Below are 14,508 nucleotides of genomic sequence, written 5' to 3'. Positions count from 1 at the left end.
CCTGTTTTCTGCACCAAGGTTTCAGACTATTCACAGGCTTGAAGACATGTGACTCAAGTTCAAGACCCCATCTGGCTCCTAGTCTTCTTACTAAACTTCCAAAAAATTGATGGATTAAGTACCAGTGGTGATAAAGTTCAAATCAATCACACTGGCAGCTACATTTCTTTTGAACTGAAAAGACCGCAAAGCTCTAGATGAACCAAAGGGATCCTGGGGCCAAAGTACTCTCAGCCAAGTGGTTTTGGCAGTGGAATAATGGACTCTTCCTGAAAAATACTGTAAAACCTTCACAGTTTGGAGAGTTTTCCCCCGGTAAGAATTACACTTCCACTCACGTGCCCTCTCATGACCAGTTCAAAATGTGAACAAACAAAGCAATTTTTTTACCCTACAAATGACTTCTCCTTAGAGAGCACCTTCCTAGAGAAGGTTCAATTTTTTCCCTAGACTGCCTAAAACACAGCATAAGTGTATGCTGCTCCCTTGCAGAGGTGCACTGCAAAACCTCATTCTTACTATTTGCCTCAGGGCTGAAGCATAGCACAGAGCTTTGCAAAACCACAAGTTCAAGTAAACACTCCCTGTCTCAGAGAACTAAAGACTTCAGGCTATATAGGCAAAATCTTTCTGTACAAGTGCCAGCAAGGTGAGAGGAGAGGCAAACAACTTCTTTCTTCCTGACACTTCCCACACAGAGACTGGTCTTGTTTCTATTTGCACTCATCTTTACTTTGCTGACTCAAACATTGATGCTTCAAAAATGTAAAACAGCACCCGGTATAAAAATGCTAAGTGGACACATTGACTGAATAGCACAAGTTTTCATCTCTCCCTCCATCTCTGGCTTGTCACTGCCATCAACATCCTTTCCTGAGAGAGACGAAGACGTGGTGGAATGTGCAGCATTTAAATTTCAGATTTCCAGTCAACGAAAATAGCAATCTTGTGACCTGAGAGTCATAGGGAAAGAGCTACAAGGTACACTGTTGAAGCTGATCTGTACATCCTACTACACTGTGCTTCCAAGGGGATGTAGAAATCCATTCAGGCATTTGCTTTTTGCACTAACAAACATCAAATATCCTGTCTACAAGGACAGGCAAAACATTAAAGCAGCTGTATCACTCCTTTCAAGGCAGAGTCATTAAGAGAAAAATTTCTGTGCAAGACTGATCTGAAACAGCTTCAACAAGAAGCACTGCAGGAGCTACTGAGAAAACGAGCCATGATGCCATCAGCCCATAAACAACCCCCATGTTACAGCTCTCATGACTAGAACAAATGGCACCATCTCGTTAGCTCTCTCAGCGCCTTGCCTCTGCAGGCTGGATGAAGAGCATCCAGGGAAAGATTAGGCAAGGCACAGATGAAGCGAGTGGGAAGAAGAAAGCACATTGAAGTATCACCTTATTGCTCTGTTCCTCCAATTACCCGCTCAGTAACTGTGCAGTACAGACTAGGCTTTCTGGCAGGAAAAATTTGTCTGGAAAAAACCCACAGATAGATGCCATAGCTCCTGAATCCGTGGATGAGCCCTAGAGGCTCCAAGGAGAACATCCTTGTGGCCTACCCTCCCCAAAACTCAAGGCAAAGCCTAAAAAGTCCTCATCTGAGCACAAAAATCGGCAGTGTAGCTGCGCCTTGCTAGTGAAAAAAGAAAAGCACAACCAAGAAATGACACAGTGCACTAAGCAAAGTCTTCCCCTCCCTTCTTTTTGGAAGCTGTATTCTCAGCAGAATGATGCATAAAAACCTACTTGAGACAAAAAGGCAAAGGAAAACAATGCTAATAGAACTATACACTGATACCAGAAAAAGAGGGGAGGAAAAAAGACAGATCTATTATTTAGGAAATAGCAGCACAAGACAGCTTGAAAACAAGGCAACAAAAGGAGATGGGAGAAAAAGAGCCAAAACAGCACTTAAAACTCACATTACTTTTCCCACAAAATCTGTCACTATTATGTACCATCATAAAAATCAAGTTCCCCAAGCAAAGAGCAAAAACAAAGTGTTACTGACTTCCAGCATGTATAAATATATAAAACAAGAACACAAAGCCTCTGCAAAAATATTTAAACATTTTAAGTTTACATAACCCCTCCCACATATTTTGTTTACAAAAGGCTGAAGTAGCTCAGTAAATATTTACAGACCCCTTAGCACAAGTAAGCAGAAATCATTAATTTTAATAGCAGGTTTGCCACAAAGGTTTGAAATGCTTCTATAAACAGTCCAAAATATTAGACAGTTAAGCTGTGATGGGCTTTATCAGTTTGTTTTATATAACAAACGGATTTATCTTGAAAGACAACTGAAGTCTCCTTCCCCTGTCCTCTTTCCGCATTTTAATGCTGCTGCTCAATTATGCAGCATGCAATGTTAAAATGCTTATATGCAATTTAACCATTGTCTGCAGTCCTTGTGGCTTGAATAAACTGCCTAGCTAATTAATGACATGTCTTCAATGCTATAAAAAGCCTCCAGCCATTTCTCCCAGTAATCTGAGTAATTCATCCATCAATGAAAATAAGGCTTTCAGATCTTCCTCAACAACTGTATCTTATAGTGCAATTTTGAGTGGCCCTGGTCATTATAACCATTAATTGGTAGTCTCCACACCCAGAATTCCTGGGAGGAAAGAATACATTTTTGTATGTTAAGACACAAAAATATAATTATTCCCTGGCATCTTTAAGGCTCATTTATGTGAACCTAGAAATCCTTAATAGGAACAAGAATTATTCTAATAAAGACCAAAATAATTGCTTATATATTCAAATTTTACAGGCTGTAACCTTTTTCATTTTGTCCTTCCTTCTCTTCATTCATAATAATTACAGTAAATAGCTACCTTCCCCATACTGCCCCAGTTACCCCTTTGCAGCTCCCTTTCATCATTCTGTCAACTCATTAGAAGGCCAGCTTCAAGATTTTTTTACCAACACATCCAGATGTCTGAGAATAATTAAACTTGACCAGTGTGACTACCATAACTGTAAGAACTCCCCAAATTAAACGTGTGCTACAGCACCTGAATAAAACCAAAACAGGAGGATGAGTGGGAGCACAAACATCTAATTTCAGAGCCACAGGCAAATGCAGATGTAGGTAAGGCCCAAACAGATGCAACATTTCCAAACACTTATAAATTCTATGGGTTTAAGCTGTGTTCTGTAAGCGAAGTATGGCTACTATCCATATTTTCAGTTTAGGAGCTGTTCAGAACCATTTCCTTGGAAAGGCAGTGGCAACTGCAAATCACAGCTCACAGATTAAAATAGGGGATCCAAAAGAAGACTGTACTAAAGGGGATTTATCAGGTCAAATTCCTCTCAAGGACTAAAGCCATGCCAAACCCAAGAACTCTGAGAGGGAAGCTCATGAATCACCTGATGCCACTGTGTCTTGGGTTATGTAACCAAAAAAAAAGGTGTATTCTATTTCATCTGTTGAAACCAGCTGGGGAAATGTTTTTATCCCTTCTAACTCCAGCAGGGAGGGGGGCGGGTGCCTTCTGATAATGGGCCAGCTGTTAAAGCTGGGTGGGGCAGTGTTCCTTATCTCTCTTCGATGACCTGTCCACTCTCCGGGGGGTATCTTCTATTAATGGGCCATTGAGGCTCACCAATGACATGACACATTACATCATCCCATTGTGAGATGCTTCACCCAGTGAGAGGAGCCAAACCTAGATAAAAACTGAGACATAGGAACACCAGGCATCCAGTGTTTCCACTGGATTTCCGGAGAAATACTGGACCCATCTCACCATTATTGGACCCTTTCTACAGAGCCATCTCTACTCCAAAAGAACCACATCTGCCACTCCAGGAGGGCTTACTTTGGACAGCCTCCAACACCCTGACCAGCAGGTTGTATTTCTGACTCTATCAGGGTTTCTCAGGTTTCTGTTTGTTTGGGTTGTTTTTTTTTTGTTTGTTTTGTTTTTTGTTTTTTGGTTTTTTTTTTTGTACTACTACATTTGTGTTCTTAATATACCTAGTAAAGAACTGTTATTCCTATTCCCAAATATTTGCCTGAAAGCCTCTAATTGCAAATTTATAATAATTTGGAAAGAGGACGGTGGTTTACATTCTCCATTCCAAGGGAAACTCCAGCTTTCCCTGGCAAATACCTGTCTTCCCAAACCAAGACACACTGGTAACCATTTGACAGCACTTCTAGTTAATCAGCATCTCCCTCCCGTGAGAGCTGTGGCTACCACACAGCAGCTGCTGGGCACAGCACGGCACTGATCCTTTTCAGGGACATGGCACATGTGCTGTGCTAGCACAGGGATCCCACCCAGCTCCACTGCTGGGCCCTGGAACAACACGCATCCCCTTCTTCACGTGGAGCTCTGCTCTGGGCCCCGAGCTCCACCCTGATGCACTGCAGGCAGGGGAAGGAGCTGAAGCCCGCCCCTGCCTCCTGCTTGTCACGGAAAAAAAGATGCTGAAGCGTCTTTGTGGTTGCCATGGGAATAGGATGGCAAGTGCTGGGAGCAGGAGTGAGTAACAGCTTAGAAACTGCCTCCCTGCACAGCTATTGCAAGCTTCAAGAGACTTCGAAAAAAACAACATACAGAGCTCCTGCATTGTGTTTGATACAATGCAAATTATCTGCTGCTGCTCTCACTGTTTCCTTCCAGTGCATTATCAGACCCTTCAGCGCACAGGGTATCTGTTCTTAACATGGCGCTGCTTTTCTGCTTCACCAAGAGCATAATTTAGGCACAGATGAGGCTGAACCTCGGGGCCTGTATTTACACAGTTTTACTACTTGGGCATGTTGCACTGCAATGGGACCACGTACAACAGTTAATGTTGCACCCAGCAGGATGCAAACCAAATTAGCCTACCTGGTTATATACTTGTTGTCAAAGCAAACAGAAGGAAGCGTGCTGGCAAAATTCACATATACCTGTACCTATACTTATACCTGTAATTTCCTAGCCAAACAGAATCCTGTCCAGTCCCTGAATTTACACAAACAAAAGCTTACAACAGGAAAAGGGGAGTGGAAAAACCAGAAATGGGCACTTACAGCTGTCACGAAAGTCAAATAATTTGTACTAGCAGAGATGCAGGGAACAAATATAGGTTACTAGCACCACCTGGGATATCCAGGAAATAAAATACATTAATTCATTTTCATTGAGGGTTTCCTCTATCGGAGAGTGATTTCCCTTTTCACACATGGAAACAGCAACAGAAACAACTCCACGGAAGTTCAAGGAGTTACACTATATTGCTATAAACAAAGAGATAATCAGACCCTCTACAGTTCTCAACCAGTTTTCTGTCCGTCATGTCTTTCTCTGTCATAAAGAGAGATAATCTCTTTAACGGTTAAAATATAGGGAGAAGGAGAGGGAAAGGGTGGCCTGAGGACAGTGGAAGTCAATAGCAAAACGTCACTGCAAGCTCAGCAAACACACAGAAGAGAGACAAAGCACTGGAAAGATGTTTTGTATGATCTGTGGGTTTAGGAAAAATACTCAATTACTTATTGACATTGCTTCTATAATTATAAATAAACCCTTTGGTTAGACAAAAGTCAAGCTTTTTTCACTTATGAAGTCCTCAATCTGCTTGGTATGTGCACTCCCTCTTTGAAAACAAGCATGGGACAATGCTGCAGAACTGTCTCAAAACAGGATGCAGCATTCTCTGATATTTCAAATTTATTTTTCATTTCAAATATACTTTTCATCCCTACATGATCACAGGTGAGCCTGCTCACCAAAAAAATACTCCACATGACTCCTACTACCTCTTGTAGCCCTTAAAAAATTCAAAAACTGCAAGGAAAGCCCCGCTCCTGAATAATCCCATCCATCCAAGCCTAACACAAGCATGACACTACAGTACTGTGCCTGAGAGACAGACAGACATGTCTCATAAAATCTTCCATGTGTATAACCCCAGGAGCCCAATGGGGCTCTGTCTCCGTCAGATGTGTGCTCGGGTTGTAGGGTACAGGAGGAGGAAATGCCTGAATGAGCAGGCCTACAGACACACAGTGAAGTGAGAAAACTGACTTCTGGTCCTCTAAAATAAACATGCAGGATCACATTCAAAAGGCCTATGTATTGAATTAGCTGAATAAGCCCACAGCTCTAAGTCCATACTCAAGATCTGGGTGTGAACTATAGCAGAAATCTGCCAATGACCTTCGTGAGAAGTTAATCTGAGAGAGATGATGCTGAGAAAAAGCACTGCAGTCAACCACGTGACCCAAAATATGTTTGTCCCCAACAAACAAGGAGAGTTCAAAAAACCTGAAAAACAACTGAGCCACAAGAAGAATGATAACATTATCTTCCTAAAAGAAAATGCAGAACAATTTTGGCTAGTATTTGTCACGAAGAAAGGAGCTGAGTATCAAAATGCATCCAATATGATTAGGTTTTGATCCCCCCATTATTATTTATTCCCTATATTTATATGGTTACAGGTAGAAGCAGGCACAGCTAAACAACTTATGATTGGTTAAAATCTTCTGTGCAAGCATTTTAAGTAATTGTTCATTGGTTCATGTCTTCTGGCACCAAGTTCTTCTTTGTCTTGTGTTTATGAATGGCATTTCTGTCTATATGCATCTATAAGAAGGTACAGCAACTTGTTACATGTCTTCAGCTTCCAGGAGGAGGCATCCTTGAAAGGGCCCAACTAGTTATTACATTTGCTACTTTTTTGCTAATTCAAGGCAAAGTAAGAACAGCACAGCATACAACATGCATAGTACAAGATCTCATACTGTTCCCTGATAGCAGGGATTGTTCAATCCTTCTATCAATAAATTGTGCTCTCTTTCTTTTAAAAACTCCTCTACAATTCCCCCTTTTTCTTTTTGAACTATCCATGCTTGATTCACTACCTTTTTGAGGCGTTTCTTGACACAAGAGAGGGTCAAGCATCCAACAAGAACAAATATCAGCAAATATCCACAAAACCGCAGACCTTCTATAATCAGTTCTTTCAGCCAATTTGGAATGTTACCAAACCAATTGGTCAACCAGTTATCTAACAGGCCTTGTTCTTGTTGGATATTCTGAATGTGCTGTCGTAGATACTGCAATTTCTTATCTATGGATTCACTGTGATCACTCAAATTCATATAACACATCCCTTCGAGGTCTTCACATCCATGTCCCTGTGCCTGCAATAAAAATCGATAGCAGCTCTGTTTTGCAATATTGCATGCCTTAAACTATTTTGATCCATTAACAATTCTTCTATTACCATGGTAGTTGCATTTGATTGCTTTTCAGCCCAACAAGCTCAATGTGCTAAATTTTTCAAAGCACTTCCAGCAGCTGCACCTGGTGTAAATATAGCTATAAGGATTCTAGCTGTAACACTCATCAATTCAACTTTATCGTTACACTTTGGTGTTAATCCTAATCATCTTTTCTGCCTTTGCACATGATCAGCCATGGTCATGTCAAGCGATTGTCTCATGGAAGGGGCTAACAGAGATAGTTTTCCCAAGTAACACAGACCTCCAAATATACTTGAAGGAATTCCTTGCCAGGCACAATCTCCACAAATTAAGAACACATTTGGAAGAAGAGCTTTTGGAGTACCATTGTTCCAAAGCCTCTTCTGATTTTTGACAGTTTCCATGCCAAGACATCCAAAACCTTGGGGTAATTTAGGACTAGTGTTACTTTCACAATAGCTGTTTGTGCCTTTAAATGCGTACCACGGTGACATAGAAGTCACATTTGTCCATCCTGACCAATTATGTAAATTTTTAAACTGAACACCTGCAAATGAAGATCCACCAAATCCAAAGCATGTTTGCGTCCAGTTTTTCAAGGAATTGCCAATGGGTTGAGATCCTAATAAGTCTAATTCTTGTGGATCCCATGGCAACGGTTTTGTCAATTTAGAAATCAATTCAGCCATACAATGAGCATCTGACATCTACTTTTTGCATTTTCCTGTGCTATAACCTTTGAACTCTGAAACATTTATCCCAGGAATCCCTATTAGACAAGTTCTAAAAGGGTTTCCTGCAGACGTCATGGACAAGCAGAAAGAACTCTGACCTGTCTCATTTGCCCATGTGACCCACATATTTTGGCGCACATCTATCTGGTGCAGGAGGCAGCTTGTTCGGCACCACAACAGACACATGACCAGGCCAACACTATCGTTTTCAGGCTTGATTCTGCGATACCATGAGCTTTGTTGAGTGCTCATTTTAGCACAGCTAGACTAACCTCTTCTCTATTTTCTAACATCCAAGGCTCTACGGGCTGTTGATCATCAAGTCTTGTATATTCTCTACAATGTTGTTCAAATGTTTGGTCACTAAACTCTCCAATACAATTGAAACAAATGCAATGATATGTAAGAAGTGCTGGGCTATGTCGATAAAAACGGTTAGAGGAATGACCACAGTGTAAAATTAAAGTTACTGCAACACAGCAACTAGGACAAGGAAAACAGATACACTTTCTTACTTCTCCTGCTAACACTGTCTTTCCAAGAGGTTGTCCACTAACAATTTGAAATGCTAAGGTTTCAGGGCTAAATTCTAATTCCTCTACAAGTATTAATAAAACCAGCTGATTATTTAATCATGGCAGAGTATCCACCAAATCAGTTAAAAGATACAATTATATGCTCAATTTCAGCAGACTGTAGTCCACCCTGGCCACCTCTCTAGCTCTCATCCCATCTCTACATATCAGCCACTACATCAAAGGTGCTTTACTCCAAGCACAGTAAGGACACAAACCCAGAGGCCACACACATTGTCAAAAAAGACAATGGTGACAATATTGCAGCTCCAACCTTTCCTTGTCTACAGCAGAAAGGCAGTGGTAGGAAATTACCCTCCTCTTGAAGAGCTGCCACAGAGCAAGGAGTGACAGAGGTGACAGCCTACTGGTGCTGAATATACAGGAGAAAAGATGGGGGAAACAGGAGAAACCAGCAGGATGCATGTAGAAGGGAGTGAAGGAGAGAACTGAAGAGTGAGGTGAACAGACAGACTATACCGAGCAAATTTCTATCAAGACAATAGAAAATTGATACTGAACAATACAATCCTCTTGGAAATGCAAATTTTAAAGATAATTGTGTTAAAGGTCGTGGGACTGTGGAACGTAATACTTTCCAGGAATACCTTCAACAGCAACCTTCATGGTGCCAGAGGCATAACAAAAAGAACAGTAGAAAAATCTAAATTTAAATGTCAACATTTATCTTTCACTGTACTGACAAGCAGAGTACATTAAGCAATAGGGAAGATGCTGAAGGTACTCCAGACTAGAATAGTATTCTGTTCTCATTTGCACATATACCAATCAGGAGAAAATTGAGGTAAGGCAATAAGCTAGCAAGGGTATCCATTTCCATAAACATTTATGTGTAATGTATGCAACGTCCTTCCTCCCCATTTGCTATTTTTAGTTTGAACTGAGCATAGTCTCTCACCCAGCACCTCTGTGATTCATGTTTCCTCGTGCCTCCAGAGGCAAGTACATCTAAATATATTTTAGAAGATCGCTTCTTTCCAACAGCTCTGGAGAACAGTACAAAAATCCATCATCACTTAACATGCAAACCCCTGCAAACCACATAGTTAGGGAGAACTGTGCAGAGCAACATCAAGCCCATGGCTGGTCTGGGTCTCTATTTCAGTGAGTTTGTCAGTAGCAGAGTCTGTAAGTCGAGCAAGTCATTTTTATATAGCTGGAATTGGCCATTATGCTCAAAAGCATTTATCTAGACACTGAAAGAGTGTTTGTTTCCTGGAATAAGCACTTATGGAGCATCCAGATTAGAGTACAAACATATTGGCTAAACTGAATTAAAGGCAGTCAGCCACTCCAAATTAAACACTCAAGTGAAGATATTTCCAAATACAGTAGCAACAACTGAGCATCGTGCAAGTGGGGTAGCCTCATGTTTAAAACATAGGACTGAGAGCTATTAGATCTTAGCTTCCCCTCCTACTTCTGTTGCTTGTCTCTTCCTCTTGATCTCAAGTAAATTATTTATTGTCAAGACTTACATTTCCCTAGATTCAAAAAGAGGCAGGCAGACTCCCTGGCTTTAAAAAGCAGTGTTGCAATAATTAATTCATTATTCTTTGCAGAGTATGCTAAAATTATTAGATACTGCTGCAGCAATGTATATAATTAGTGCTATTATATTCCACTAGCAATTCCCAAAATAACTCTACCTTGGATGAATTTACAGTATTCTAAATTCAGTGGTACCTTGAGTCTTGAACCACCAGCATCTTTCCATGGCAGTGTAAAATGAAGGAAGGAGAACAATCCAGCTGTGATGCTAACAGGGTTTTTCTTTGTGCTATTCTACACCCATTATTTCCTTCAGCACTGAATTATACACACATACACAACCATAGTGACAGTAAGCATGTGGAAGGAAAGACCAATCCAGTCAGCTCATCAGTGAAAGGCAAGGGACCACTGTAAATCCTGCAAACGAAACCAGCACCCCAGCTCCAGCCATGCTGTAAATGGTGCTGTGTCCACCATCATATAATACTTTAGAAAAATGGTAAAGAAAATGTTTTTTTTCTTTTTAACTGGCTATTTCAAAGCTCAGCAGAATTTATTCTTTTAAATTTTATTTCCATAAGGTTGAGACATCTCTTCAACACTCAGTTACATACATTTGCTTATGTGAATGCAAGACATAACCATATCTGCTGCTGGAACTGCTCTTGCTGCAAGTGCAAACTGGACAAATCTAAACAGAAATTACCAGTCAGATGTTTAATAGTCCAGTGTGTATCCCTGCTCAAATGCATTTATAAGATGGCTGTAACAACAAATTAAGGGTACAATTCACAGATTCCTGTCTCAAACAACTACCTTTGAATAAGACTGCGTGTAAATCAGAGTGAAAAGGGATGATAGAGAACTCAGTACGCTATCATATTCGCCTAATAAGAACAACAGGATTAATTAAATTTTCCTTATCAGTGGGAGCAGCAGTTTTGATGGGTCTTACCAAGTGACCATTTTACTTGGCAACTTTTTAAGAGGTGTATTCTATAGCATATCAATGGTACCCAACTGACATCCCTAAATGCCCCTTTTTCATTACCTGTTGGTCATCTGGAGTCCATATGCCACAGGTGATCTGACTCTCCAAGTTTATTTCTGAAGACCAGTGTCTTTGTCCGCTGACTGAACCAACCAGCACAAATCCGTCTCTATAGGAGATAAGTGCCTGAGTCCCATCATGGCTCCATGTAAAGTCGCTCACCTTAACATATCAAAGACAAGAAAAGAGAAATATGGGCCATGTAGGATTTTTTCCCCGTTTTAATAAAAGGCAGCAGTGCATAAAACGAGACAGGCCAATTATTAGCCCAGCTGAAGCTCTGATGTCATGCCTACTGGAGAAAGCACTGTGCTTGCCAAGTGCCTTTGTGACAACTCTTCACATTCCTTTCAATAAAGAAATGTTTCATTTTCTCCTGTGCTTTCTGAAAGGTATAAAGTACCATTCCGTGGCCTCTCAGGACCTGATCACTCTTGACTGCAGAGAAAACATGCATACCAACCTGTGCCCCACGATCGTTGACAAGCTCCACAGACCATCTGCCTTCATATTGTATCCAAACAAATATTCCTCCATCTGCATCGCAGGTTGCTAATTTCTGGAATGGCTCATTCCATCTCACCAGCACAACCTTAGAAGATCACAAACAAAACCAGCATTACCAAAACTGCATGTTGTTCTAACAGCTATTTAACAAGAACCAGTTAAACAACACTGCCAAATAAATATCATCACACTTAAACCCTCAAGATGCACAAAAAAGCGAATTTCGGCCCAGTACTCGGCGCCTCTCAAGAACAGCTGGAATTGTTTTGTCACGGTTGTCAGGAAATGCACAATCTCTCACCGTCAGGCCTTTTTGGAAGGCACTGCACACTTTCAATAAAATCACAGGGAACACTGGAACACAGGACTCCATTATAGAAGCTGCAAACAGGAAGCCCTGCACAGATTATCCAACACTCCCTCAAATGATTTCCCCACTGTAATCTCAGAGACTGTGAGACTCTTCATCAAATCATCACCTCTTGCTGACTTCAAATAAAGTGGCATGCTCTGCACACAATTTAAATACTCAGACTGAATACTCATACTCAAAACAACCCCTGAGAGTCTCAAAAAATATTAAAAAAATAGAAATTTTATAGGAAAGTTGCTATGCTACTGAGTGCAGAAGGAATACAAAGCAGCTTTAGATTCTTCTCTCCACATTAGAGCTATCTGAGTTTTTTAGAGAATCTGATCAAGTCTAAGCCTACCAAATTGCTCTCTCATTTTTAATTAATAACAATTTAACAAATACAGCATCTCTCGAGACCTCAGTATAAAACTGAAAAAAGCATGTCATACTAGTGTCTGAAGCAAAAATTAGCAGTAAAACAATTTACCTTCTGTTAGTGACTTTTTCTTTAAAAACTTTTTTCCAAAATTAGTTTTATTTCAAAACCATGCAGATATATATGGGACTCTTACATTCACACACGAGTAAATTCCCTCTCCCCACTATTTTAGTGAGACAGAGAGTATACAAACAAAGTAAACATACATTAAATATTCAATTAGTAGAGTGTTATTTCAACTACTTAACAAACATCCAGCTGTAATGACACTTTTTCATAAAACTAAATTAATAATTAATCAAAAGGCAAAATTTTCCTGAAATATATTTTGCTGTTTACAGAGACGGACTGATCCTCCTAAAGATTCCGGTCCCAAGATGAGCTCTAAGTGGACAGATCCTTCCCACTTCACGAGGAAATCAGCAGTCGTTTTCAGAACTAGGATATAAATATGCATACCTAAAACCTAAACTTGACAGCTGAGGGATGATGTTACACTTATTTAGTGAGTGCTACATTTATTCAGAGCATCAAGGTCACAGCTTGAGAATGTGTCTATCAGTGGAGCTCACCAGCCTAAAGCATCAACCCTTGAACCATTAAACAACCACAGGAAAACCATTTCTTTGCTCATATGTAAAGATTATGGGGAGAAGTAAGTATGACAAATTACCTCTCTGCTGTTACACAGTTTAGAAGAATCCCATTTGAGATTTTGCAAAAAAAACACTGGCTTCTACTTAATATAACCTTGCAGCTGCACTCTAAGTCACCAGTCCGGTTTCCAGTTGGGCAAATTATACCATGCCCCTAGATGGATTATATCACACTCAGCTTTTAAAAAATTTCTTATGTTGGAAGAGCAGCAAATAAAATATTTTAGGAGGTCTCACTCCACCTAAATAAGAATAGCACAGATTTCTCAAAAAATTGCTTTCATTTTGGTATAAATCCAATGTACAGAGTCAAAATTTCATTCACCCTGAGGCAAAATGCAGCAATGATTATGTGTACTTGCCAGCAATGCCTAACAGTATTATGAAAGAAGTGAAGAACTCAAGGATAACACTGAAACAATCTTCATCTTTAAAAGCTGGTAGCTGCTAAGGCTAATGATGACCATTAATGAGTGGAGTACTTACCACCACTAAAACATCGATCTTTAAACACTTAGACTCTGCTCACATTTCACAAATCATACCAAATGAATTCTGCATCATACCAGATGAATTCTGCATCATACCAGAATGAATCGCTAGACAAAATTTAGGAAAAAAAAGAGAACTAGCTGTTCAAGTAACGTAAGTGCTTTAGCTAACGCCATTAAGAATGCTACTACCTGTCTTAAAATTGCCCTGATTAGTCTGGCAAAGATTTGAGATGAATGTACAATTTTATAGATTAGACACACAAGTTTACTTTGTAATACTAATTATGGGCAAAGTGACAACAGTTCCTTTGTTGTGTTTTGTTTCTTTTCTATTTTAAATAGGAATCTTGTTAAAATTTCAGTATTTTAATTCAGATTCTGTGCAACCTGTCTTTTGTTTAGATTTGATAAAACATCCAACAGTATATTTGAATGTAAACAAGATTAACTAGAGCCTCCATCCATCTCAATTAGATACAAATTAGTAACTTCCAAAAGAAATTTATTGGTTTATAATCAGAAATGAAAGTGAGACAATGATTCTTCTATGCCTTCTGATAACAGCCTCATAAGGAAGCAAATTTGTAATTTGAAAATTCAACTCATTTAAACAGGGAGCAAATGTTATTTTATGAGGTCATTTTAAAGATGATGCTGTAATTTACATTTAACATCTGACTACAGATGCTGAGTCCACCACTGCTTTGAATATTTCCAATTTCATTTTAGACACTTAACATGCCGAAGAAGAGAAAAGAAAGGAAGGATTGCCCTAAGTATTAAGATAACTTTTGGCTTTTATGTTGGCTCAAATGAAAAGCATATGAAAACATGTCTCATTGATTGCACACTTAAATAATGTATGAGCTTGAATTACCCCTCTACAAAGAGGAATTTTACTGCTAACCCATAAATGCAAAGATATCATTACTTTCACTAACAGCTTCAA

The 14,508-nt window shown here is 39.7% G+C and overlaps 1 protein-coding gene across 4 annotated transcripts in view; it reads right to left on the bottom strand.

Annotated features, from left to right (window-relative positions):
- TULP4 (TUB like protein 4) overlaps positions 1-14,508 on the bottom strand; it is a 149,274-nt gene that overhangs the window by 39,550 nt on the left and 95,216 nt on the right. For all 4 annotated transcript variants that reach the window (XM_066315540.1, XM_066315539.1, XM_066315542.1 and 1 more), the window contains exons 3-4: positions 11,572-11,700; positions 11,109-11,270 (exon numbers count right to left, since the gene is read on the bottom strand). In XM_066315540.1, coding sequence (XP_066171637.1) covers positions 11,109-11,270; positions 11,572-11,700 — 291 coding nt within the window. The remainder of the gene's footprint in view (positions 1-11,108; positions 11,271-11,571; positions 11,701-14,508) is intronic.

Source organism: Sylvia atricapilla, chromosome 3 (assembly GCF_009819655.1).
Source record: "Sylvia atricapilla isolate bSylAtr1 chromosome 3, bSylAtr1.pri, whole genome shotgun sequence".
Classification (NCBI taxonomy): Eukaryota; Metazoa; Chordata; class Aves; order Passeriformes; family Sylviidae; genus Sylvia; species Sylvia atricapilla.
The sequence above is the reverse complement of the archived record's forward strand: the minus strand, read 5'-3'. Positions and strand labels throughout refer to the sequence as shown.